The sequence below is a fragment of the Dendrobates tinctorius genome, unplaced genomic scaffold, assembly GCF_039654945.1.
Source record: "Dendrobates tinctorius isolate UK_male_01 unplaced genomic scaffold, ASM3965494v1 ptg000035l, whole genome shotgun sequence".
Classification (NCBI taxonomy): Eukaryota; Metazoa; Chordata; class Amphibia; order Anura; family Dendrobatidae; genus Dendrobates; species Dendrobates tinctorius.
The window spans coordinates 2771710-2798400 of record NW_027361703.1 but is presented as its reverse complement, the minus strand read 5'-3'; the positions used below and the strand labels follow the sequence as shown (position 1 = coordinate 2798400).

Sequence of the window (26691 nt, the reverse complement as noted above, 5' to 3'; positions counted from 1 at the left end):
AGTCCCTGCACAGCCCAGCACAGGCCAGCATAGTCCCGCACAGCCCGGCACCGTCTTTGCACAGTCCCCACCCATTAATCACATTTCCCATAGACCTACATTGGACTCGCTACTCATTACGAGTACCTGAGTATTAGGAGGTACTCGTAACGAGTACAGCGAGTCCGAATTCTACACTTCCTGCTCATCCCTACGCATCAATGAAAAAGCCTGATTATTAGGTTTTGATGCAGCGTCCCCAATGTTAAAGGTCTCATTGAATGCGGCAATGAGGCCCTGAACCATATCCTTGACGCCCTGGGACTGTTCTGGCCCGTGCTCAGAACCCTCCTCTGAGTGTGTTTCTGATAATGCCTTGCCTGTTTCCGGGGATGAGGACCAGGAGGAGGCAGACGGCCATAACAATTCTGGCGGTGAGATGGAGTGAGAAGGGGACGTGGGTTGGTGGTCCTGTCTAAACCTTTTACAGCCTCTAGAAGGCCCAAAAGGAGGCTGCTTTGATGCTCCTGTGTCCACTGGAGTCTAAAGTGGCAAACTGTCAAGCACTGTTACCAAGGTCTGTGATACCTTGGTAAGGTCGGCCATGGAATTAGATAAGGCAGAGGCCCATCCTGGACACTCACTGTCTCCCGTGGAGATGGATGGCCCCTGGGCGGCAGGCAGGGTGGCTTTCTCCTGCTCCAGGGATAATGCGGGAGCTCTGACAGGCAAGGCGGGGGGCTGCACCTGCTCTCTAACGTAGGTGACACCATGGATCTGCTGCAATCTGAGCAGAGTGGCGAGGACTGACCTGAAGGAAGCCTGACATTGCATTTGGTACATACAAAATACTTAACCAAGGTCGATGAAGCGGATGAGGAGGAGCGGGACTGCTCTCCCTTGGGCATACTGACAGGCTTTACCTGGTGCAGACAGTCGGGGGTAGAAAGCGGAGTGAGGGAGCAACCTGTAGTGCTGTACTCACATACCCATGACCTGTGTCACCGCCGCAGCTGCCGCCCAAAGGCTGATGAGGGAGAGAGAGCGAGGTGAACAGTCCCCGCTGCCTAGAAGCTTTATGAAAGCGGTGGGCAGGGCCCTGCTCCGGCCTCCTGGAGCACCAAGATGGCGCTGGTACAGGAAGAGGAAGCTGAGGGGCGGAGCCTGCCGGAAGCCGGAATCTGGCGTCGGCTGTGCTGGGCTTCTGCTGGAGCCCAGGTCCATAACGCTGCCATGGGAGGAGGCTGGAACCGCGCTGCACCGCGTGCTTGAAAGTAAGTGTTGGCTCTTAAAATAAGTATAGAGCCATGGGCTGCAAGCCCGAGCGCTGATTAGAGTGGTCACATTCAGCCTAGGGCGGCTGGTGAGCAGAATATAAAATGCTGCAGCCTCTTACCTCCACTTCACCCTCTAACAGGGGTCGGTTATCTGCATGAAAAGATTGCTGTCCCAAACCTTTTCTGCAGGGCGTCTCTCTCGATCATCAGGCTCTGGCGGGTGAGTGATGGGAGACAAAGGTCAGGACCAGGAGCGGCCACCTGAACACGAGTCCTGTATTAGGGGTTAGGGTCCTGCCAGTGGGATTCATGAGGATACAGGGTGGCAGTACACGCCGTACTCATAATCCCGGTGTGGGAAAACAGATGTAGCAGATCTACTCTGTATCCCTCCATGGTTACCTGAAATGGAATGACGCACACTGAGATAGGCATGGGTCTGCGAAAGACCCCTGTCCACCTCCTGCTGACACCAAGCAAAAACTGATTGTCCTACAGCCGGTCGGAGGGGTGTATACTGCAGAGGCGGAGTTAACATTTCTTTTTCATGGCATAGTGTCCACCTCCTAGTGACAGCAGCACACACCCACGGTTCCTGTGTCCCCCAATGAGACGAAAGAGAAAGTGTGATTTCATTTATTGTGATAGATAGATCAGGTAGGGAAGGTATGCAAGATGGAGGAAAGATAATTAGTTCAGATTTGTCCACATTGAGCTTGAGGAAGCGAGAGGAGAAGAAGGAGGAGTTGGCTGATAGACACTCTGGGATTCTGGCAGCAGAGAGGTAGATCTGAGTATCATCAAGCATATAGATGTACCGGAAGCCATAGGACTTTATGAGTTGTCCCAGGCCGAGGGTGTAGATTGAGAAGAGAAGGGGTCCTAGGACAGAACCTTGAGAGACACCAACAAAGAGAGGGCGAGATGAGGAGGTAGTGTGGGAGCATGAAGGGAGGCCAAAGTGGCCATGAAGCCATCTTGACTGGAGAGTTACTAGCTGCACATGAATAGTACATTATATAATTTCATTAAGCATCTAACCCTTTAAGCACTATTCCGTATACAGTAGGTACGGAAAGTATTCAGACCTCTTTAAAAATTTTCACTCTTTGTTTCGTTGCAGTCATTTGGTGAATTTAAAAAAGTTCATTTTTTTCCTCATTAATGTACACTCTGCACCCATCTTGAGTGAAAAAAACAAATGTAGAAATGTTTTCAAATTTATTAAAAAAAAGAAAAACTGAAGCATCACATGGTCATAAGTATTCAGACCCTTTGCTTAGTATTGAGTAGAAGCACCCTTTTGAGGTAGTACAGCCATAAGTCTTCTTGGGAATGATCAAATAAGTTTTTTGCACCTGGATTTAGGAATCCTCTCCAGTTCTGTCAGGTTGGATGGTGAACGCTGGTGGACAGCGATTTTCAGGTCTCTCCAGAGATGCTCAGTTGGGTTTAGGTCAGGGCTCTGGCTGGCCCAGTCAAGAATGGTCACAGAGTTGTTCTGAAACCACTTCTTTGTTATTTTAGCTATGTGCTTAGGGTCATTGTCTTGTTGGAAGGTGAACCTTCGGCCAAGTCTGAGGTCTAGAGCACTCTGGAAGAGGTTTTCATCTAGGATATCTCTGTACTTGGCGATATTCATGTTTCCTTCAATTGCAACCAGTCGTCCTGTCCCTGCAGCTGAAAAACACCTCCATAGCATGATGCTGCCACCACCATGTTTTACTGTTGGGATTGCATTGGGCAGGAGATGAGCAGTGCCTGGTTTTCTCCACACATACTGCTTAGAATTATCACCAAAAAGTTTTATCTCCATCTCATCAGACCAGAGACTCTCATAGGAGTCCTTCATGTGTTTTTTAGCAAATTCTATGCGGGTTTTCATATGTCTTGCACTGAGGAGAGGCTTCCATCAGGCCACTCGGCCATAAAGGCCCAACTGGTGGAGGGATGCAGTGATAGTTGACTTTGTGGAACTTTCTCCCATCTCCCTACTGCATCTGTGGAGCTCAGCTACAGTGATCTCGAGGTCCTTTATTACCTCTCTCACCAAGACTCTTCTCCCACGATTGCTCAGTTTGGCTGGACGGCCAGGTCTAGAAAGACTTCTCGTGGTCCAAAACTTCTTCCATTTAAGGATTATGGAGGCCACTGTGCTCTTAGGAACATTGAGTACATCAGAAATTCTTTTGTAACCTTTGCCAGATCTGTGCCATGCCACAATTCTGTCTCGGAGCTCCTTGGCCAGTTTCTTTGACCTCATGATTCTCATTTAGTCTGACATGTGCTGTGAGGTCTTAGGCCGGTTTCACATTTGCATTTCAGGGCGCAGCGACGGCCGCCTCTATGCCCCGCCCCTGCCGCTCCTCCGCCGGTAGCTCCGTCTCCGGGCGCATGACACTGCATGCGTCCCCTATCTTTATCACTGACGATGCAGGCCGTGCGCAGTATGTGTTTGGCGGCGCCTGCGTCCTTTTGACGGTGCGCCGAGCGCAACCAAATTGCAACAGGTTGCGTTTGGCGCTGGTCGGCGCACCGTCAAAAGAACGCAGGCGCCGCCGAAACGCATACTGCGCATGGCCTGCGTCCTCAGTGATAAAGATAGGGGACGCATGACGCATGCAGCATCATGCGCCCGGAGGCGGAGCTACCGGCGGAGGCGCGGAAGGGGGCGTGGCTTAGCGGCGGCCATGTGCAGGCTGTCGCTGCGCCCTGAAACGCAAATGTGAAACCGGCCTTAAAGAGACAAGTGTGTCAATACAAAAAAGAAGAAAGGCTTGCTGCATTCACCACATTGAGAAGGATATTAAAGTTATTTTATTTCATCTATGTGACAAAAAAGTTTGATGAGAACATGCAGGCTTAGGAGGCATGCGAGGAGTGCAAGGACGACAGCCGTTTCGCGTAAATCACATCAACAGGTCCAGCTCCTGCACCCATAAATGGAGTTCACGTAAGATAATGCAGGGAACGAGACACAAATGTGTTTGGAAAACTTCTGTATCAAAAGGCTTTACCCAGCATGCTTTGGGCTCTCCCAAAAATGCACCTGACTGCTTTACAGAAAACATGTAATACAACTAAATGTCACCAGATGGTGCTATTACCACATTAGACTTCACTAACAAAGTATTATTAAAATGACAACAGCAATTTAACCTAGTTTTTTGTGCTAATGGGCAGAACAACCCCAAGGTTCTAAAAAGGCAAGAAACCCCCAGAAGTGACCACATTTTTTGACTCGTAGACTGCCTCCTGTGCCGTTCAAATAGGATAAATTCAACAATTTTCTCCTGGGTCTGGAGAAAAGGGAGTGCTTCTACTGAATTTTTGTACAGAACAAAGCAGGTAGCAATCTAATGAGGTAGATTGTTACCTTTTGATACCAAGCCCTGGCCTTCCACTTCACCAGAAATGGTTGAAGCACCTGGTCTGACAAGTCAACACCTCCCATAAATTTATTATAATTTGTGAAGCAGACAGGCTTTTGCTAGTCACTGGTGGAGCCCGTCTCTGACTGTCACAGTGGTGTCTGCATGCCGTGTGGTTAGCATGTAGACATTTCCTGTCATTCCACTTCACTGCAGGAAGTCGATCACTTGCAAGTAAGAATGACACGCCCCTTCGCCAAGCGTCTAGGCACCAACTTCAATGGAAAACCTAATTTTTTCCGTCTCACAGGCATCTGTGTTTGCAGTGTGGAGCAATAAGGAGGATACTGGTGTCATAATGGTCAGTATACATGTGCTACTCAATGTAAAAATGCCGTCATTAGCTCCCAAATGATTTTACCAGGGATGAAAATTGCCAGGGTACAGTTTGGTGGGGGGGTTTTTGGCAGTCCCTACCTTTATATATTAGAAAAATGCACATGTACCCTGTTGTGTTCTTTCACATTTTGTAATTTACCACTGTATTTGACTCACTTGGAGAGGATGAATTGATGGAACGAGAGACGGCCCTTGAAACTAATCAATGACTCGTCAACAGAAATGTTTTACTATGGGATGTAGGAATTTAGAAATTAATCTTTTAGGAGGGAGATTAGGGGTCTCAATTTTTAAAGTGATCATAGTTGCAGTCATTTCTTGAATAGGTCTTGGGAATTTACACTAAAATTAAGGAATTTCATTAGGGCTTCTTAATGACAGCTGCAAATACAAGGTGTGATGGTCAACGTGCGACTGGACACACCTCCTCCAGCAGGGCGAATTTCTGACACAGGCGACCCTGGATACACCGCCTCCAGCAGGCGAATTTCAGAATTACACGTGAAACTGGATACACCGCCTCCAGCAGGGCGAATTTAAATAAGGGGAAACCGATACAATGGAGGGCCCTGTGATGGGGAACGGGGACGTGGAGACCTCCTGCACTCCCCTGAGCCAGTTTCTACACTCCTAACAGTCCCTATACAGGCTCCGCACCTGTCGCCGAGCTGGAAACTGAGAACCCTAGCTCGCCCTGCACCTAGCCCTTGCTAATGAAATGGACGGTGCAGAAACTAATCCCACCACTGCACTGAAACACACATAAGGGAAGTCACAAACAGGGATAACACCACTTAGCTTTGCTCTGTTGCTCTTGCTCCCAGCAACAGAGTCCACCACTAGAATGCAGCTTTCCTCCAGAATCGCTGCTACTTCTCCAAGCTTTGTCAGAGCTGCAAGGAACACCTCTCTGTAATTCCTTCCTTCACCAGACTTTACACCAGAGCTCTCCTGAGCTGCAAGGAACTCCTCTCTGTAGTTCCTTCCTCCACCAGACTTGGTTGGAAATGAGCAATATCACCAACAGTGAGAACAAGACACTCCTATATAGTTAAACCAGAGCAATCACACCTGTTAGTGATAATCACATGCGCTAAACCAAAGTAACCAGAGTGCAATGATCCTAACGGCCACCGGGGGCAAAACTAGAACTGAAATCCCCACAGTGCAATGACCCTAATGGCCACCGGGGGCAAAACTACCTTTTAGCACACAGCTTAAGGAAAAAAAAGGTTACCTGGATCATGACACAAGGGTGCTGTTGACAGATTCTGTTGACCTAGTAGGGGCAGAGAGTTTTTTTCCTATTTTAACTAAACCCATGTTCAGGGTAACTTATTTTTTTTTTTATTCTGGAGACATTTGTGGGAGTCCATGAACGTGAATGAAAAGCAGTGGCTTTTTGGAAAATGTATTGTTGGGCATATAAATCTGCTTGGTGGGCAATTAATTTTAAGACTTCTGGGGTAAAATTTGAAAAAAGTTAAAGTGGGTATAATTAGTTAAATCAACCTTTATACTAGATGCTAAAAAAAGGAGGGGGATTTGCAGGGAAAAGTAAATGTTGGAATACAAAAGTGAAGGGGGAGTGCGGGGTATTGACATGCGAGACTCATACGAGTTTCTCGCATGTGTGACCCTGGCCTAAGGGTCTGTTTACATGGACCCATCGGCACTAAACGATCACTAATCGGTAAGCTTTCACCAACCGCCAGTCGTGTAAACGCCTGCTTGCACAGGCAGAACAAAGTAAATGAGGCGCACTGAGCTACAGGTGCATCTCACAAAATTAGAATATCATCAAAAAGTTAATTTATTTCAGTTCTTCAATACAAAAAGTGAAACTCATATTATATAGAGTCATTACAAACAGAGTGATCTATTTCAAGTGCTTATTTCTGTTAATGTTGAAGATTATGGCTTACCCAAAAGTCATTATCTTAATAAATTAGAATACTTTATAACACCAGATTGAAAATGATTTTAAAAGCTGAAATGATGGTCTACCGAAATGTATGTTCAATAAATGCAGTCAATACTGGGTCGGGGCTCCTTTTGCCTCAATTACTGCATCAATGCGGCGTGGCATGGAGGTGATCAGCCTGTGGCACTGCTGAGGTGATATGGACACCCAGGTTGCTTTGATAGCAGCCTCCAGTTCGTCTGCATTGTGGAGTCTGGTGTCTCATTTTCCTCTTGACAATACCCCATAGATTCTCTGTGTGGTTAATGTCAGACGAGTTTGCTGGCCAATCAAACACAGTGGCAATGTTGTTTTTAAATCAGGAATTGGTACTTTCGGCAGTGTGGACAGGTGCCAAGTCCTGCTGGAAATTTCCACCTCCAAAAAGCTTGTTGGCAGAGGGAAGCATGAAGTGCTCTAAAATTTCCTGGTAGACGGCTGCACTGACTTTGGTCTTGATAAAACACAGTGGATCTAAACCAGCAGATGACATGGCTCCCCAAACCATCACTGATTGTGGACATTTCACACTAGACCTTGGAACTCAAGGTCCCAGAGTCTGGAGGAAGAGTGGAGAGACACACTATCCAAGCTGCTTGAGCTCTAGTGTGAAGCATCCGAGCACGTTCACTCATCACTAAAGATTATGAAACTAATGCACAAAAACTTCATTACACTCATTCAAAAAATGGAATGCTGAATATTATGGGAGTTTTCAATTTTCATTAATACGTGCCCTTTGCAACCAATTTTTGTGGTTTTATTTTATCCTCCAGTTTCAAGGGTCATAAACAGATATTCTGTCAACATAGCGGTATGACGGCTTATTTGCAGGATGAGTTGCAGTTTTAAAATTATGCCATTAATATCTTTGAATATACTGAAAAATAAAAAACATTCTAAGTATGGTGAAATTGGGGACAAAAAAAAATGCAATTCCACCATGGTATTTTAGGTTTTGTTTTTTACGGCATACATTCTGGGTAAAAGTTACTCCGAATCATAAATCGCCAGGTTATCACGTTTAAAGCAGTTTCAAACTTATATGGATTTTTTTTTTTTTTTTTAAGTGGAGAAAAAAAATTCTGAAATTTGGAAAAAGTGTATTAAAGAAAAAGCCCCATTCTTCTTTTAGCCAATGCATCAGGGTGTCAGCTATATAAAAGACTACATTTTTGCCTCTCGGTGCGCCATACATTAAGTCCTAAGTTCTGTAAAAGGGTGGCACCAAGGAATAAGGTCGACAGCTGCAAATGATGCATCTGCGATTACTGAGGGGTTAAATAAATTATAGTGCAAATACAATACATAATATACTAAATAAAAGCAATTAAAATACCTTATAACATTGTCACGTCTAACCTGCATAAAAGTAACTTGAGAAGAATACAGTAAAGTGTGCAGACTTGTTAATGGCAATCAAGTATAGCTGGCAATCTCAGATTTTAAATTAAACAGTAGATGCACAGAATTGTTACCTCTGCACAGTAAATAATTATAATATTACTAAATAAAAGTCAGCATGTATCCATACACACATACTCTGACTGCGATCACAATTTGTGGCCACGACATTTAATAAATGCAGTCAACGGACAAAAGTTTTGGGACATCACTCTTGGGTTAAGGCTAGAAAACATGTTTTGTATGTTGCTGAATTCATAGTGACGCATTACAACATTGGAGGCAATGATTTGCATTGGTTTTGCATTGTGATTTAGGATATACTGCCACACAGAGTTGCAAATATTTCCAAATTTGTTTTTCCTGCTACCTGCAACACAATTTGCACATGACACAACATGGAAGTCAATGCAAGTCTCACACAACTTCTGCAAGTTAACTTGTCTACAGCAAAATCACAATTTTAATGTAGTTTCACAACAGAATGTCACAGACAAGCTGCACAAATGTTTTCGGTTGCATGACTTGTCAGACCTCATCCTTAACCTGTTTTTGCCTCATGACTGGGCCAATTTTTTCAATTCTGACCAGTGTCACTTTACGAGGTCATAACTCTAGAACGCTTCAACGGATCCTGGTGATTCTGAGAGTGATTTCTTGTGACATATTGTACTTCATGATAGTAGTAACATTTCTTTGATATGACTTGCGTTTATTTGTTTAAAAAAATGGAAATTTGGTGAAAATTTCGCAATTTTCAAACTTTTAATTTTATGCCCTTAAATCAGAGAGTGCTATCACACAAAATAGTTAATAATTAACATTTGCCACATGTCTACTTTACATCAGCACAATTTTGGAAACAAATTTTTGTTAGGAAGTTATAAGGGTTAAAAGTTGACCAGCGGTTTCTCATTTTTACAACAAAATTTACAAAACCATTTTTTTAGGGACCACCTCACATTTGAACTGAGTTTGGGGGGTCAATATGACAGAAAATACCCAAAAGTGACATCATTCTAAATACTACACCCCTCAAGGTGCTCAAAACCACATTTAAGAAGTTTATTAACCCTTCAGGTGCTTCACATGAATGAATGGAACGTTGAAGGAAAAAATAAACATTTACTTTTCGTTCACAACAAATTTCCTTTAGACCTAATTTTTTTTACGTTCGCAAGGGTAATAACAGGAGAAAATGGACTATGTATTTTGTTTTGCAATTTCTCCTGAGCATGCCAATATGTGGGAGAATACTACTGTTTGGGCGCATGGCAGGGCTTGAAAGGGAAGGAGCGCCATTTGACTTTTGGAATGCAAAATTGTCTGGAATAGATAGCGGACGCCATGCTGCGTTTGGAGAGCCCCTGACATTCCTAAACAGTGGAAACCCCCAACAAGTGACCCCATTTTGGAAACTAGACCCCTTAGGGAACTTATCTAGATGTGTATTGAGCACCTTGAACCCACAGGTGCTTCACAGAAGTTTATAACGAAGAGCCGTGGAAATAAAAAAACATTTTTAACAAATAAAATTGTTTTAGCTCCATATTTTGCATTTTCATAAGGGTAACAGGAGAAATTGCTCCATACAATTTGTTGAGCAATTTCTCTTGAGCACGCCGATACCCCATATGTGGGATAATACTACTGTTTGGGCGCACGGCAGGGCTTCAAAGGGAAGGTATGCCATTTGACTTTTGGAATGCAAAATTGTCTGGAATCGATAGCGGACGCCATGTTGCGTTTGGAGAGCCCCTGACGTGCCTAAACAGTGGAAACCCCCAACAAGTGACACCATTTTGGAAACTAGACCCCTCAAGGAATTCATCTAGATGTCTGGTGAGCACCTTGAACCTGCAGGAGCTTCAAAGATTTTTATAATATTTAGCCGTCAAAATAAAAAAAACATTTTTACCACAAAAATGCTATTTTAGCCAGCACTTTTTTATTTTCATAAGGGTAGCAAGCAAAAATGGACCCCAAAATTTGTTGTGGAATTTCTCCTGAGTATGCCAATACCCAGTATGTGGTGGAAAACTACTGTCTGGGAGCACAGCAGGCCATGAAAGGGAAGGAGCGCCATATTACAGTGCAGGTTTTGCTGCATTGGTTTGAGGGGGCCATATCACATTGGCAGAGCCCCTGAGGTGCCAGAACAGCAGAAACCCCCGTAAGTGATCCCATTTTACAAACTACACTTCTCAGTGAGTTCATGTAGGGGTGCAGGGATCAAATTGACACCACAGGTGTGTCACAGAATTTGATACCATTGGGCAGTGAAGAAAAAATAATTACATTTTTACCACAAAAAAATTGTTTTAGCCCCAGATGTTACATTTTCACACTGGGAAATGGGTAAAAATGGTGCCAAAATGCTTTACACAGTTTCTTCTGAACTTGGCAATACCCCATATGTGGCTGTACAGTACTGCTTAGCCATACAGCAAGACTCTGGAGTGACGGCGCGCTATTTGACTCTTGGAGAACAAATTAGTTTCCAGACTATATAAAGAGCCCTTAAATGCCAGAAAAGCAGCGTCCCCCCTCAAGTGACCCCAGTTTGTAAATTGCACCCCTTTAGGAATTTATCTACAGGGGTATAAGTGATTAGGTGACTTTATTCTTTGAGTCGGTGCGATTACAGCCAGGGCTGTGGAGTCGGTAAGCCAAACCTGCGACTCCGACTCCTCAATTTCCCTTACACCGACTCCAACTCCGACTCCCACACATATTGCTTATATTTAAGTGAAAAATTTATTGTAGTACAATGTGAACCTCAGACATTTAATCATTTTTATGATCCAATAATCAAGATATTTAGATAGAACAGAATATATATTGGTGTACTACCCGGTTTTCATTCTTTTTGGTACAGATATGATATGGATAGACAGATGGATAAATGGATAGAGCAGATTTCTAATCTGCTTTTGCTATTGAAAACATTATCTATGAGCTCAAAAACCTTTCAGGTGATGCAGTTTTTTAAAAAGATGATCAGCTTTTGCAGCTGAAAAACGTATCCTCAAAAAACACAGCAAAAACGCTGTGTGTGAATGTAGCCTTAGATCAGGAATATAACAGCCATTTATAGGACATTTCATAACTTTCCCAAATTCCTATGAAAAAATATTCAGCACATCCTGCATTGAATTACTGTACCCAATTTATTATATATTTTAGGAGTCGGAGTCGGTCCATTTTATACCGACTCCAACTCCACCAAAATGAGCACCGACTCCGACTCCACAGCCCTGATTACAGCGATACCAGATTTATACCGGGTTTTTATGTTTGGCAGCTGTCACACACTAAATGACGCTTTTTATTGCAAAAACTAGTTTTTGCATCACTATATTTTGAGAGCTATAATTTTTCCACATTTCGGCCGACAGCGTCATGTGACGGCTTGTTTTTTGTGGGATGAGCTGACGTTTTTATTGGTACCATTTTCGGGCACATGAAAATTTTTGATCGCTTTCTATTCCGATTTTTGGGAGACAGAATGATCAAACACCAGGAATTCAGAAATTGTTTTTTTTTTTAATGGCGTTTTTTGTGTAGCAAAATTAATAAGGCAGCTTTATTCTTCAGGTCAGTACGATTACAGTAATACCACATCTATATTTTTTTTTAACGTTTTGCCGCTTTTTCACAATAAAAACTTTTATAGAAAAAATAATTGTTTTTGCATCGCTTTATTCTGAAAGCTATAACTTATTTTTCCGCTGTTGGAGCTGGATGGCAGCTTGTTTTTTGTGCGACAAGATGTTTTAATCACTACCATTTTTATTTTGATATGACTTTTTGATCGCGTTGTATTCTACTTTTTGTGTGGCGACATGATAAAAAAAGCAAAGGTTTTTCCTTTTTTTTTTTCTTTTTACGATGTGCACCGAAGGCGTGCACAAGTGTGACCGTTTTATAGGTTGGCTCGTTCCGGTTGGGGCGATACCAAATATGTGTACCTTTTTGTTTTTTAAAAAAAAAAAATATATATATATATATATATATATATATATAAAAATGTATTTATTGGTTTAATATTTTTTTTTATTATTTATTTTGTGATTTTTTTTTGATAGTTTTAAAACAATTTTTTTTAAAAAACTTTTTTACTTAGTCCCTGTATGGGACTTCAGTTTGTATTTGTCTGATCACTGGTCTCTTACAATGCAATACATATTATGTATCAAAAATGAAAAGAATTACTTCAATGTTTAAAGTTATTTTTTATTAAATAATGTATGTTACAATGCATTGTTAATTCTTGGACGGCGCAGGGGGAACCCATTCTTCAATCTTCTTACGAGTGGTAGAATATGGTACATACTGTCCAGGAGTAGCACTCAGATTAATTTTGTGATTCTCCCAGGCGTATTTTTGAACGGTAGGTGGATGAGTTGTTGGAGGTTCCTCTGTCATGCAATGCAGCCAGCGATGCCTAGTGTGAGATTAAAAACAAAAAAAAATTAACTTAATATGAGATTATACCAGATTATAGATTGCCTTTATTCCCTTCTAGGTGGGGCCAATTATGTTTGTGTCTTATTTTTTCGTACCCTCTTTACAACTGTTATTACTCTTCTTTTACAACACATCAATATGAGGACTTGTAGTTTTGAATTACATCATTCATATAACCATATACTATACTGAACAACAAGGAACAAAAACTCCAAGTGGGGTAAAATTCTAACGTAGTTCCCATAGAGGACTTGTATCTATAAAATCACTTACTATGCATTATAACACTAAAGTATTGCACTATATAGTGAAGTTAACGGGCTCTTGAGAAGGAGTTAGGCTAGTTTCACACTAGCATTTATGAGCGCAGCGACGGCCTGCGCACGGCCGCCGCTAAGCCCCGCCCCGCCGGTAGCTCCGCCCACCAGCGCATGACGCTGCATGCGCCCTGCGTCCCCTATCTTTATCACAGGGGGCGCAGGCCGTGCGCAGTATGCGTTTGGCGGCGCATGCGTCCTTTTGACCTGCTGCAGTTTGGTTGCGTCGGCGCACCGTCAAAAAGGCGCATGCGCCGCCAAACGCATACTGCGCACGGCCTGCGCACGGCCTGCGCCCCCTGTGATAAAGATAGGGGACGCAGGGCGCATGCAGCATCATGCGCCTGTGGGCGGAGCTACCGGCGGGGGCGGGGCTTAGCGGCGGCCGTGCGCAGGCCGACGCTGCGCTCATAAACGCTAGTGTGAAACTAGCCTTACACAAATCAAGGGCTGTCACATTGTAGAAGGATCATCTTTATTCTCATTTGCACAAGGAAAGACTAGAAGCAATGGGATGAAACTGAATGGGAGGAGACACAATAGATATTAGAAAAAACTTTGACAGAGTGATCAATGAGTGGAACAGGCTGCCATGAGAGATGGTGAGTTCTCCTTCAATGGAAGTCTTCAAACAGAGGCTGGACAGACATCTGTCTGGGATGATTTAGCGAATCCTGCTTTGAGCAGGGGGTTGGACCAGATGGCCCAGGAGGTCCCCTCCAACTCTACGATTCTATGATTCTAAATCAAAAGCTAGTAAGACATTTATAGGCGCTGACTGGTAATGCGTAGACAGCAAACTTACACTGGCAATCAGACTTCACAACCAAATGCAAATTTATATTGGTGGCTTAAAGGGAACCTCTCATGTTGAACAAGCAGTATGATGTGCCAGAGTCATGTTATAAGACTTCAGGAGCTGAGCAGAGTGATATGCAGTTTTTCTGGGACAAACAAATTTAATCTCTGCTCATTATTGGCATAGAAGTCAAGTACAGGGTGGGCCATTTATATGGATACACCTGGGTGGGCCAACTTCAAAATGGCGACTATGGTCACCACCCATCTTGAAGAGTTTTCCCCCTCCCATATACTAATGTGCCACAAACAGGAAGTAGATATCACCAACCATTCACATTTAATTTAGGTGTATCCATATAAATGGCCCACCCAGGTCTAACCTTATAAATGGCCCACCCTGTAGATGGTCCTATCAGTGATCAGCCATCTCCATCTCAGTACATATGCCTACATAGAATTTGTCAACAAAAGGACCTTTCACTGGACTCTAAAGCTCAAAATCAGCACAGATTTCAATGAATAAATTATAACATATACCGAATCTAATACTACAAAACGATGATCAACTTGCTCAGCTTCTTCTGCTCTACAACATAATTTCTGCAGAACAGACTACATCTTTATGGTGACAGATTTCCTTTCATGGCAGATTGTCTGACTATAATGACAGTGATTAAGCACAAAGTCAAATAATGTCAGTCGTCAACAGTGGGCCTTTCTAGTATCTCGTGTTAGATGATGTGCGCTTACGTGCCGAATTCTCGACATAAGGCTTAAAAATACTTCAAGAAGAATAAATACATTTTATACATGTAAGGCGAATTTTGTATCTCATCATCAGGTGTCAAACGGTTATGGTTTTTATAGCAGTTTAATTGCTGTGGAAATGAACCAGCATGGAGTTCTAGGAAAGTTCTTTGTCACTTTCCTATAAACCTGTCAGAATACAAGACCTTTTGAATGCTATACAAAAATGGACAACAGTAAAAGGTCGGTCAATGAAAACTAGTATGTTTGTATATTAAATTCCAAGGACTATGGGGACACCAACAGAATTACATTGGGATTTGCAGGCACTATACAGTATAAAGTGAAAATAATCAGAGAATGACTGAATCGTAGATACTGTTAAGGTCCGTGTCATGCCTTTCCAAATCAATGATTTGAGCAAAAGCAGTCTTGGATAGACATCACTGGCAAAACAAAAATAAAAAAAATTATAAAACCGATTTAAACAGACATCCATGTTTATAATAAACTCAAAATGTATCAATTAAAAAAAGACTCCTCACTTGGGAGAGTAATACTTTCACACTTTTTTTTTTACTTTCCGTTTGTTTTATTATTAGGAACAGACAAGCTGGATTAATCTATTGAATAAATTATGCAAACAGATGCAGAGGGGGCCCACTGGTTATTATGGCATCTGTCTGGGATCTGTTAAGTGTCAGTTTTTAGAACGGAAGTAGCACAAAATCAAGACAAATGTCTGATACTGACCAGAGTGTCTGCTCAAACTCAACAATGCAATTCTGTGGATCCGTGAAAAAAATTAGACAGCACTTGTGTGCCATCTGTATGCTGTCCATTTCTCACAAACTGATTGGAGAAACCTACATGAGTTTTTGTTTTGTCTTTTCCATCCAAGAAAAACTGAATAAAATTTAACTCTGATAATAAAAGTGGACACTGACCAAACTGATGCTCAGACTGATTTTTACATTAGAAAAATAATTGACGTGCAAAGGAGCACTTAAAGACAGGAATGAAGACTGTCCACACAAGGGTCCTTTGCTCACCAGTCCGGGTCTCATTCTTACCAATAGGAAGCATAGGCAGTTGGTCTCGTTAATGGTCAGACCTCTACCAAATATTTTTGCAAACCCTTTGAGTATGCTATATCTCTTACTGATGGGAAAAGTCTCCAAATCAGATGAGTCACCAAATGAACCATTTTCAAAGTGGCGGGGATTTCAAGAAATGCCATCTCCACTATGCGTGCTCCGACACCCGCGGCTCACCTGCGCACCCACAGCACGTCTATTTATCTTTATTGGTCTCCGCAAGAGAAATATCATCAGTGCAATGTATTGGACGCGGTGATTCCGCACAGTTCAATGAACACGAGGAATCACCTATGTTCAAAAGCAGGCAGCGCTTTGGACGCAGCGGACATGTGCTACATCCAATACCCTGCCGGTTACTGACCGTGTGAACGTAGCCTAAGATATCGGATCACAAATATCAATGTATCAGTTTATTCAGATTCCTATGACCTTCATGCCTATATAGATGGCTTAGGAGGGTTGATCCTACTGACAGGATTTCCTTTATCCCCTTCCTGACATCAGACGTACTATCCCGTCCATGGGACCCGGGCCCCTTTGCCCATGGACAGGATAGTACGTCTACCGCGATCAGCGGCGCCCACGTGGTGAGCGCCGCTGATCGCGGCCGGGTGTCAGCTGATTATCACAGCTGACACCCGGCACTATGTGTCAGGCAGGGCTGTGGAGTCGGTAAGCCAAACCTGCGACTCCGACTCCTCAATTTCCCTTACACCGACTCCGACTCCAACTCCGACTCCACGACTCCGACTCCCACACATATTGCTTATATTTAAGTGAAAAATTTATTGTAGTACAATGTGAACCTCAGACATTTAATCATTTTTATGATCCCATAATCAAGATATTTAGATAGAACAGAATATATATTGGTGTACTACCCGGTTTTCATTCTTTTTGGTACAGATACGATATGGATAGACAGATATGGATAAATGGATAGATAGAGCAGATTTCTAATCTGCTTTTGCTATTGAAAACATTATCTATGAGCTCAAAAACCTTTCAGGTGATGCGGTTTTTTAAAAAGATGATCAGCTTTTGCAGCTGAAAAAAGTATCCTCAAAAAACACAGGAAAAACGCTGTGTGTGAATGTAGCCTTAGATCAGGAATAGAACAGCCATTTATAGGACATTTCATAACTTTCCCAAATTCCTATGAAAAAATATTCAGCACATTCTGCATTGAATTACTGTACCCAATTTATTATATATTTTAGGAGTCGGAGTCGGTCCATTTTATACCGACTCCAACTCCGACTCCACCAAAATGAGCACCGACTCCGACTCCACAGCCCTGGTGTCAGGGGCGGTCACGGACCGCCCCGACACGTTAACCCCTTGCACACCGCGATCAAACATGATCGCGGTGTACCGGGGGTTAAAGGGAAGCATCGGCAGGGAGGGGGCTCCCTCTGTGCTTCCCTGAGCCCCCCACGGCAGCGCAATGTGCAGCGCTGCTGCGGGGGGTCTCATTCCCTACAGGCCCCCGAATCCAAGATGGCGACGGGGGCCTTCGGGGGCCTGTAGGAAGCTGACTTCCTCAGTGCCTGCAAAGCGCAGGCATGAGGAAGTCTGAAGAACTGCCTGTGACAGATTGCTGATCTGTCACAGTGATCTGTGATGTGACAGATCAGCGATCTGTCACAGGACAGTGATGTCCCACCTGGGACTATGTAATAAAGTTAAAAAAAAAAAAAAAAAAAAAAAAAAAAAAATCGCCAAATAAATTAGAAAAAAAAAAAAACTATTCCCCCAATAAATCCATTTTATTGAAATAAAAAAGAAAAAAAATAATAAAAGTACATATATTAGGTATCACCACGTCCGTAACGACCTGCCCTATAAAACTATCCCATTAGTTAACCAGTTTAGCGAACCCCTTAAAAAATAAAAATAATAAACGAAGCAAAAAATAATGATTTATCATACCGCCAAACAAAAAGTGCAATAACGCGCGATCAAAAAGACGCATATAAATAGCCATGGTACCGCTGAAAACATCATCTTGTCCCGCAAAAAACGAGCCGCCATACAGCATCGTCAGCGAAAAAATAAAAAAGTTATAGCTTGCAGAATAAAGTGATACAAAAATAATTATTTTTTATATAAAATAGTTTTCATTGCATAAAACCGACAAAACATAAAAAAAACGACCTAAATGAGGTATCGCTGTAACCGTACTGACCCGAAGAATAAAACCTCTTTATCAATTTTACCGCACGTGGAACGGTGTAAACGCACCCCCCCCAAAAGATATTCATGAAACGCTGGTTTTTGTTCATTCTGCGTCCCAAAAATCGGAATAAAAAGCGATCAAAAAATGTCACGTGCCCGAAAATGGTACCAATAAAAACATCAACTCGTCCCGCAAAAAATAAGACCTCATATGACTCAGTGAGTCAAAATACGAAAAAATTATAGCTCTCAATATGTGGTGATGCAAAAACTATTTTTAAAAAAAAAATAAAAAAATATTCCCCAATAAAATCATTTTTTGTAAATATATATATAAAAAAAAAACAATAAAAGTACACATATTTGGTATTGCCGCGTCCGTAACGACCCGCCCTATAAAACTGTCCCAATAGTTAACCCCTTAAGCGAACCCCTTAAAAAATAAAAATAAAAAACGAAGCAAAAAATAATGATTTATTATCATACCGCCGAACAAAAAGTGCAATAACGCGCGATCAAAAAGACGCATATAAATATCCATGGTACCGCTGAAAACGTCATCTTGTCCCGCAAAGAACGAGCCGCCATACAGCATCGTCAGCGAAAAAATAAAAAAGTTATAGCTTGCAGAATAAAGCGATACAAAAATAATTATTTTTTATATAAAATTGTTTTCATTGCATAAAAGCGCCAAAACATAAAAAACGACCTAAATGAGGTATCGCTGTAACCGTACTGACCCGAAGAATAAAACCGCCTTATAAATTTTAACGCACCCGGAACGGCGTAAACGCACCACCCAAAAGAAATTCATGAAACGCTGGTTTTTGCTCATTCTGCGTCCAAAAAAACGAAATAAAAAGTGATCAAAAAATGTCACATGCCCGAACATGATACCAATAAAAGCGTCAACTCGTCCCGCAAAAAATAAGACCTCACATGACTCGGTGGGTCAAAATATGGAAAAATTATAGCTCTCAATATGTGGTGATGCAAAAACTATTTTTACAATAAAAAGCGTCTTTTAGCGTGCGACAGCTGCCAAACATAAAAACCGCCATAAATAATAAATCAAACCCCCCGTTATCACCCCCTTAGTAAGGGAAAAATAATAAAATTAAAAGAAAATGTATTTATTTCCATTTTCCCATTAGGGTTAGGGCTAGGGCCAGGGTTAGGGCCAGGGTTAGGGTTTGGGCTAGGGCTGAGATTAGGTTTAGGGGTGTGTTGGCGTTATGGTTGGAGTTAGAATTGGGGGTTTCCACTGTTTGGGCACATCAGGTGCTCTCCAAATGCAACATGGCGTCTGATCTCAATTCCAGCCAATTCTGAGTTGAAAAAGTCAAATGGTGCTCCTTCCCTTCCAAGCTCTGCCATGCGCCCAAACAGTGTTTTACCCCCACATGTAGGGTATCAGCCTACTCAGGACAAATTGCAAAACAATTTTTGGGGTCCAATTTCTCCTGTTACCCTTAGGAAAATAAAAAAATGGGGGCAAAAATATCATTTTTGTGGAAAAAAATGATTTTTATTTTCACGCCTGGGAGTTATAAACTTCTGTGAAGCACTTGGGGTTCAAAGTGCTCAACACACATCTAGATAAGTTCCGTGGGGGGGTCTAGTTTCCAAAATGGGGTCATTTGTGGGGGGTTTCCACGGTTTAGGTACATTAGGGGCTCTCCAAAAGCAACATGACACCCGCAGACCATTCCATCAAAGTCTGCATTCCAAAACGTCACTACTTCCCTTCCGAACCTCGACGTGTGCCCATACAGTAGTTTTCTCCCACAAATGGGGTGTCAGCGTACTCACGACAAATTGGACAACAACTTTTGGGGTTCAATTTCTCCTGTTACCCTTGGGAAAATAAAAAAATTGGGGACTAATTGATCATGTTTGTGGAAAAAATACGATTTTTTTTTATTTTCATGCCCGGGCGTTATAAACTTCTGTGAAGCACTGGAGGGGTCAAAGTGCTCACCACACATCTAGTTAAGTTCCTTGGGGGTCTAGTTTCCAAAATGGTGTCATTTGTGGGGTGTTTCCACTGTTTTGGTACATCAGGGGCTTTCCAAACGCGACATGGTGTCAGATCTCAATTCCAGCCAAAAACGTCAAATGGCGCTGCTTCCCTTCCGAGCTCTGCCATGCGCCCAAATAGTGGTTTACCCCCACATGTGGGGTATCAGCGTACTCAGGACCAATTGCACAATACCTTTTAGGGCCCTGTTACCCTTGGAAAAATAAGAATTGAGGGTGAAAAGATCATTTTTGTGGAAAAAATATGATTTTTTAATTGTACCGCTGTACGTTATAAACTTCTGTGAAGCCCTTGTGGGTTCCAAGTTCTCACCACATATCTAGATAAGTTCCTTGGGGGGGTCTAGTTTCCAAAATAGGGTCACTTGTGGGGGGTTTCCACTGTTTAGGTACATCAGGGGCTTTCCAAACGTGACATGGAGTCCGATCTGAATTCCAGCCAATTTTGCACTGAAAAAGTCAAACAGCGCTCCTTCACTTCTGAGCTCTGCCATGCGCCGAAACAGTGGTTCCCCCCAACATATCAGGTATCAGCGTACTCAGGACAAATTGCACAATAACTTTTGCAGTCCAATTTGTCCTGTTACCCTTGGTAAAATAAAAAAAATTGAACCTGATGTATTTTTTTTGTGAAAAAAGTTAGATATTCATTTATTTTTAAATATTCAAAAAATTCCTGTGACGCACCTAAAGGGTTAATAAACTTCTTGAATGTGGTTTTGAGCACCTTAAGGGGTGCAGTTTTTAGAATGGTGTCACTTTTGGGTATTTTCTATCATATAGACCCCTCAAAGTGGCTTCAAATGTGATGTGGTCCGTAAAAATAAAATGGTGTTGCAAAAATGAGAAATCGCTGGTCAATTTTTAACCCTTATAACTTCCTAACAAAAAAAATGTTGGTTCCAAAATTGTGCTGATGTAAAGTAAACATGTGGCAAATGTTACTTATCAAGTTTTTTGTGTGCCGTATCTCTGTGATTTAAGGGCATAAAAATTCAAAGTTGGAAAATTGCGAAATTTTCAAAATTTTCGCCAAATTTCCATTTTTTTCACAAATAAACGTAAGTTATTTGAATGAAATTTTACCACCATCATGAAGTACAATATGTCACGAGAAAACAAAGTCAGAATCACCGGGATCCATAGAAGCGTTCCAGAGTTATTACCTCATAAAGGGACAGTGGTCAGAATTGTAAAAAGTGGCCCGGTCATGAACGTGCAAACCACCCTTGGGGGTGAAGGGGTTAATTTATATTCCTCTTTCTTTCTATTCAAATTTAAAAAAACAAAACAAAAAAAACAGCCTGTTCTTTCAAACTAGCAGCATCGATGAACTTAGTCTCCTGTCATATGCTTATGTAAGGAGTCGCAGGGGGGGCTAAGTTATGGCCTATATCTCTTCACATTCCTTCCTAATAAAGCGAGTACGTTTTATGTGCAAAATCGTGTGTTATGTGGTACTGATATATTTTGTATTAATATGCTAACCCCTTAACAACCGCTGATACGCGTTTTAACGGCGGTAGTTAAGGGTACTTAAACCACAGCACCTTTAATCAACGGCGCTGTGGAAAGTGTATAGCACCCCCCAGAGTTGGATTTTCTCCGGGGGTCTCGGCTGCCGGGGGTAGCAGAGACCCCAGAGAACATGATTCGGGTCGGTTTTTACCGACCCTGCTTTTTCGATCGCCATTATTAACCGTATAACGGCGACCGCCAAAAAAAAAAAGTCCAATGTGTCATTTAATTTCTCTCTCATCTGATGTGACAGCACATCAGAGGAGAGAGAAATAGAGTACCCGATCCCCCCCTGGCAGCTCCCGGTGCTCCTCGGCCCGCGTGTGTCTCCTCCATGGGCGCTGCCATCTTCTTCCGGTTAGAAAATGGCGGGCGCATGCATAGTGCGCCCGCCGAGATTTGCTGGCCGTCCAGTTTCATTCACTCAGTGAACGTACATTTTGATCACGGTGATAAACCCTATCACCGTGATCAAAATAAAAAAATAGTAAATACCCCCCCTCCGCCTTTATCATCCCCTTAGTTACCAATGAAATAAAGAAAATATATTTATTTTCATTTTTCCATTAGGGATAGGGTTAGGGTTGGAATTATGGTTAGGATTAGGGTTGGGATTAGGGGTGTGTTGGGGTTAGGGTTGGAGCTAGAATTGAGGGGTTTCCACTATTTAGGAACATCAGGAGGACTCCAAGTGAGACATGGCGCCACCATTGATTCCAGTCAATTTTGCGTTCAAAAAGTCAAATGGTGCTCCCTCCTTTCCAAGCACAGACGTGTGCCCAAACAGTGGTTTACCCCAACACATGGGGCATCAGCGTACTCAGTACAAATTGCACAACAACTTTGGGGGTCTAATTTCTCCTGTTACCCTTGGGAAAATAAAAAAAAAATTGGGGGCTAAAAAATCATTTTTGTGGAAAAAAAAATGATTTTTTTATTTTCACAGCTCTGCGTTATAAACTTCTTTGAAGCACTTGGGGGTTCAAAATGCTCACCACACATCTAGATAAGCTCCTTGGGGGGGGTCTAGTTTCCAAAATGGGTTCACTTGTGGGGGGTTTCTACTGTTCAGGCACTTCAGGGGCTCTGCAAACACAACATGACCCCCGCAGAACATTTCATCAAAGTCTGCATTCCAAAATAGCGCTCTTTCCCTTCCGAGCTCTCCCATGTGCCCAAACAGTGGTTCCCCCCATATGGGGTATCAGCGTACTCAGAACAAATTGCACAACAACTTTTGTGGTCCACTTTCTCCTGTTACCCTTGTGAAAATAAAAAAATAGCAGGCTAAAAAAAATCATTTTTGAGGAAAAAAAAATGATTTTTTATTTTCACTGCTATGCGTTATAAACTTCTGTGAAGCACTTGGGGGTTGAAAGTGCTCACCACACATCTATATAAATTCCTTATGGGGTCTAGTTTCCAAAATGGTGTTACTTGTGGGGGATTTTCACTGTTTAGGCACATCAGGGGCTCTCCAAACGCGACACGGCGTCCAATCTCAATTCCAGCCAATTCTGCATTAAAAAAGTCAAACGGCGCTCCTTCCCTTCTGAGCTCTACCGTGCGCCCAAACATTGGTTTACCCCCACATATAGGGTATTGGCGTATTCAGGAGAACTTGCACCACAAATTTTGTGGTTCATTTTCTCTTTTTACACTTGTGAAAATAAAAAAAAATTGGTTCTGAAGTAAAATGTTTGTAAAAAAAAAAAAAGTTAAATGTTATTTTTATCCTTCCACATTGCTTCAGCTCCTATGAAGCACGTAAAGGGTTAATAAACTTCTTGAATGAGGTTTTAAGCACTTTGAGGGGTGCAGTTTTTAGAATGGTGTCACTTTTGGGTATTTTCTGTCATATTGACCTCTAAAAGTGACTTTAAATGTGATGTGATCCTTAAAAAAATAGATTTGTAAATTTTGTTGTAAAAATGAGGAAACACTGGTCAACTTTTAACCCTTATAACTTCCTACCAAAAAAAAATTTTGGTTCCAAAGTTGTGCTGATGTAAAGCAGACATGTGGGAAATGTTATTTATTAACTATTTTTGTGGCATATCTCTGATTTAAGGGCATAAAAATTAAAAGTTTGAAAATTGCAAAATTTTAAAAATTTTCGCCATATTTCCGTTTTTTTCATAAATAAAAGCAAGTCATCGAATAAATTTTACCACTAACATGAAGTAAAATATGTCACAAAAAAACACTCTCTGAATCAGTGGTATCCGTTAAAGCGTTCCAGAGTTATTACCTAATAAAGTGACAGTGGTCAGAATTGTAAAAATTGGCCTGGTCATTAAGCTGCAAATTGCCTCTGTCACTAAGGGGTTAAACAATGTAATGATGTTTGGGTACTGTGTAATTTATTTATCTCTATGGGCTAGGATTAAGGCCCTTTTACATTTAGCGATGCACCAGCGATCCGACCAGCGATACGACCCGGTCAGGATCGCTGGTGCATCGCTAAATGATCGCTAACAGATCTCACAGCGATGCAGCAGCTATGCAGCGCACGATACTCATCTTTCACACACAGCGATCCAGACGTCCATCCACCTCCACACGTCGCCCGTCTTACACAGCAGGAAGCCCAGCAGGAAGCGCCCGACGAGAAATGGAGCCGCGCGATCAGCGATGGACAGCGGGGGAGCCGGTCGGAGGTAAGTATCACACACAGCGATATCGCTAGCAATATCGCTATAACGTCACAAAATCAGTGATGTTTTAGCGATATTGCTAGCGATATCGCTTAGTGTAAAACCCCCTTAAGAGATAGGGAGATACAGTGTTAAAGCCCCTTCACACACAGCGAGATCGCTAGCGAGATCGCTGATTTTGTGACGCCACAGCGATCTCACCAGCTATATTGCTGTGTGTGACACACATCAGCGACCGGGCCCCTGCCGGGTATCGCTGATCGTGCAGGATCGTCCTGGGCCATTTTTTGATCGTTGCTCTCCCGCTGGCCAGCGCGCATCTCTGCGTGTGGCAGCGGGAGCCAACGATCAGCAACGCTCCCAGCGCTCTAAGCAGGCGCTGGGAGCTGGTATCTAAGGTAAATATCGGGTTACTAAGCGCACGCGTCACTTAGTTACCCGATGTATACCTTAGATACCTGCTTGCTCGCAGCTCCCGGCGCGAGAAAGCTGGTATCTAAGGTACACATTGGGTAACTAAGTGACGCACGCCGCTTAGTAACCCGATATTTACCTTAGATACCAGCGCCCTCGCTGGTGCTGATCACTGGTGAAGCTGCCTGTTTGGCAGCTCACCAGCGATCATGTAGCGATGCACCAGCGATCCTGACAAAGTCCTATTGTTGTCGTGATCGCTGGTGCATCTTTAACCCCTTACCTACAATTGACGTAATATTCCGTCCATGTGACCATGGACCTAATTACCATGTACGGAATATTACGTCATCGCGATCAGCGGCGCCCACGTGGTGAGCGCCGCTGATCGCGGCCGAGTGTCAGCTAATTATCATAGCTGACACCCGGCACAATGTGTCAGGGGCGGTCACGGACCGCCCCCGACATGTTAACCCCTTGCACACCGCGATCAAACACGATCGCGGTTTACCGGGGGTTAAAGGGAAGCTTCGGCAGGGAGGGGGCTCCCTCCGTGCTTCCCTGAGCCCCCCACGGCAGCGCAATGTGCAACGCTGCTGCCGGGGGCTCCTTTCCTGCAGGTCCCCGGATACAAGATGGCGACGGGGACCTCCGGGGGCCTGCAGGAAGCTGGCTTCCTCAGTGCCTGCAAAGGTAAAAAAAAAAAAAAAAAAAAAAAAAAAAAAAAAAAAAAAAAAAAAAAAAAATCGCTAAATAAATTAAAAAAAGAAAAAATAAAAAAATATTCCCCAATAAAATCATTTTTTGGAAATATAAAAAAAAAAAACAATAAAAGTACACATATTTGGTATTGCCGCGTCCGTAACGACCCGCCCTATAAAACTGTCCCAATAGTTAACCCCTTAAGCGAACCCCTTAAAAAATAAAAATAAAAAACGAAGCAAAAAATAATGATTTATTATCATACCGCCGAACAAAAAGTGCAATAACGCGCGATCAAAAAGACGCATATAAATATCCATGGTACCGCTGAAAACGTCATCTTGTCCCGCAAAAAACGAGCCGCCATACAGCATCATCAGTGAAAAAATAAAAAAGTTATAGCTCGCAGAATAAAGTGATGCAAAAATAATTATTTTTTATATAAAATTGTTTTCATTGCATAAAAGCGCCAAAACATAAAAAACGACCTAAATGAGGTATCGCTGTAACCGTACTGACCCGAAGACTAAAACCGCCTTATAAATTTTAACACACCACCCAAAAGAAATTCATGAAACGCTGGTTTTTGCTCATTCTGCGTCCAAAAAAACGAAATAAAAAGTGATCAAAAAATGTCACATGCCCGAACATGATACCAATAAAAGCGTCAACTCGTCCCGCAAAAAATAAGACCTCACATGACTCGGTGGGTCAAAATATGGAAAAATTATAGCTCTCAGTATGTGGTGATGCAAAAACTATTTTTACAATAAAAAGCGTCTTTTAGCGTGCGACAGCTGCCAAACATAAAAACCGCCATAAATAGTAAATCAAACCCCCCGTTATCACCCCCTTAGTTAGGGAAAAATAATAAAATTAAAAAAATGTATTTATTTCCATTTTCCCGTTAGGGTTAGGGCTAGGGTTAGAATTGGGGGTTTCCACTATTTGCGCACATCAGGTGCTCTCCAAACGCAACATGGCGTCTGATCTCAATTCCAGCCAATTCTGCGTTGAAAAAGTCAAATGGTGCTCTTTCCCTTCCAAGCTCTGCCATGCACCCAAACAGTGTTTTACCCCCTCATATGGGGTATCAGCCTACTCAGGACAATTTGCAAAACAACTTTTGGGGTCCTATTTCTCCTGTTGCCCTTAGGAAAATAAAAATTTGGGGGCAAAAATATCATTTTTGTGGAAAAAAATGTTTTTGTTATTTTCACGCCTGGGCGTTATAAACTTCTGTGAAGCACTTGGGGGTTCAAAGTTCTCACCACACATCTAGATAAGTTCCTTGGGGGGTCTAGTTTCCAAAATGGGGTCATTTGTGGGGGGGTTTCCACTGTTTTGGTACATC

The 26691-nt window shown here is 42.5% G+C and overlaps 1 protein-coding gene and 1 long non-coding RNA gene across 2 annotated transcripts in view; one reads left to right on the top strand and one right to left on the bottom strand.

The window, feature by feature from the left end:
* LOC141087615 (uncharacterized) overlaps positions 1–15384 on the top strand; it is a 50144-nt gene extending 34760 nt beyond the window's left edge. The window contains exon 3 of the long non-coding RNA XR_012231699.1: positions 15331–15384. This is a non-coding gene — a long non-coding RNA (uncharacterized lncRNA). The remainder of the gene's footprint in view (positions 1–15330) is intronic.
* NDUFA12 (NADH:ubiquinone oxidoreductase subunit A12) overlaps positions 12609–26691 on the bottom strand; it is a 38810-nt gene continuing 24727 nt past the window's right edge. Inside the window, exon 4 of the mRNA XM_073573225.1 lies at positions 12609–12840. Coding sequence (XP_073429326.1) covers positions 12660–12840 — 181 coding nt within the window. The 3' untranslated portion in view covers positions 12609–12659. The remainder of the gene's footprint in view (positions 12841–26691) is intronic.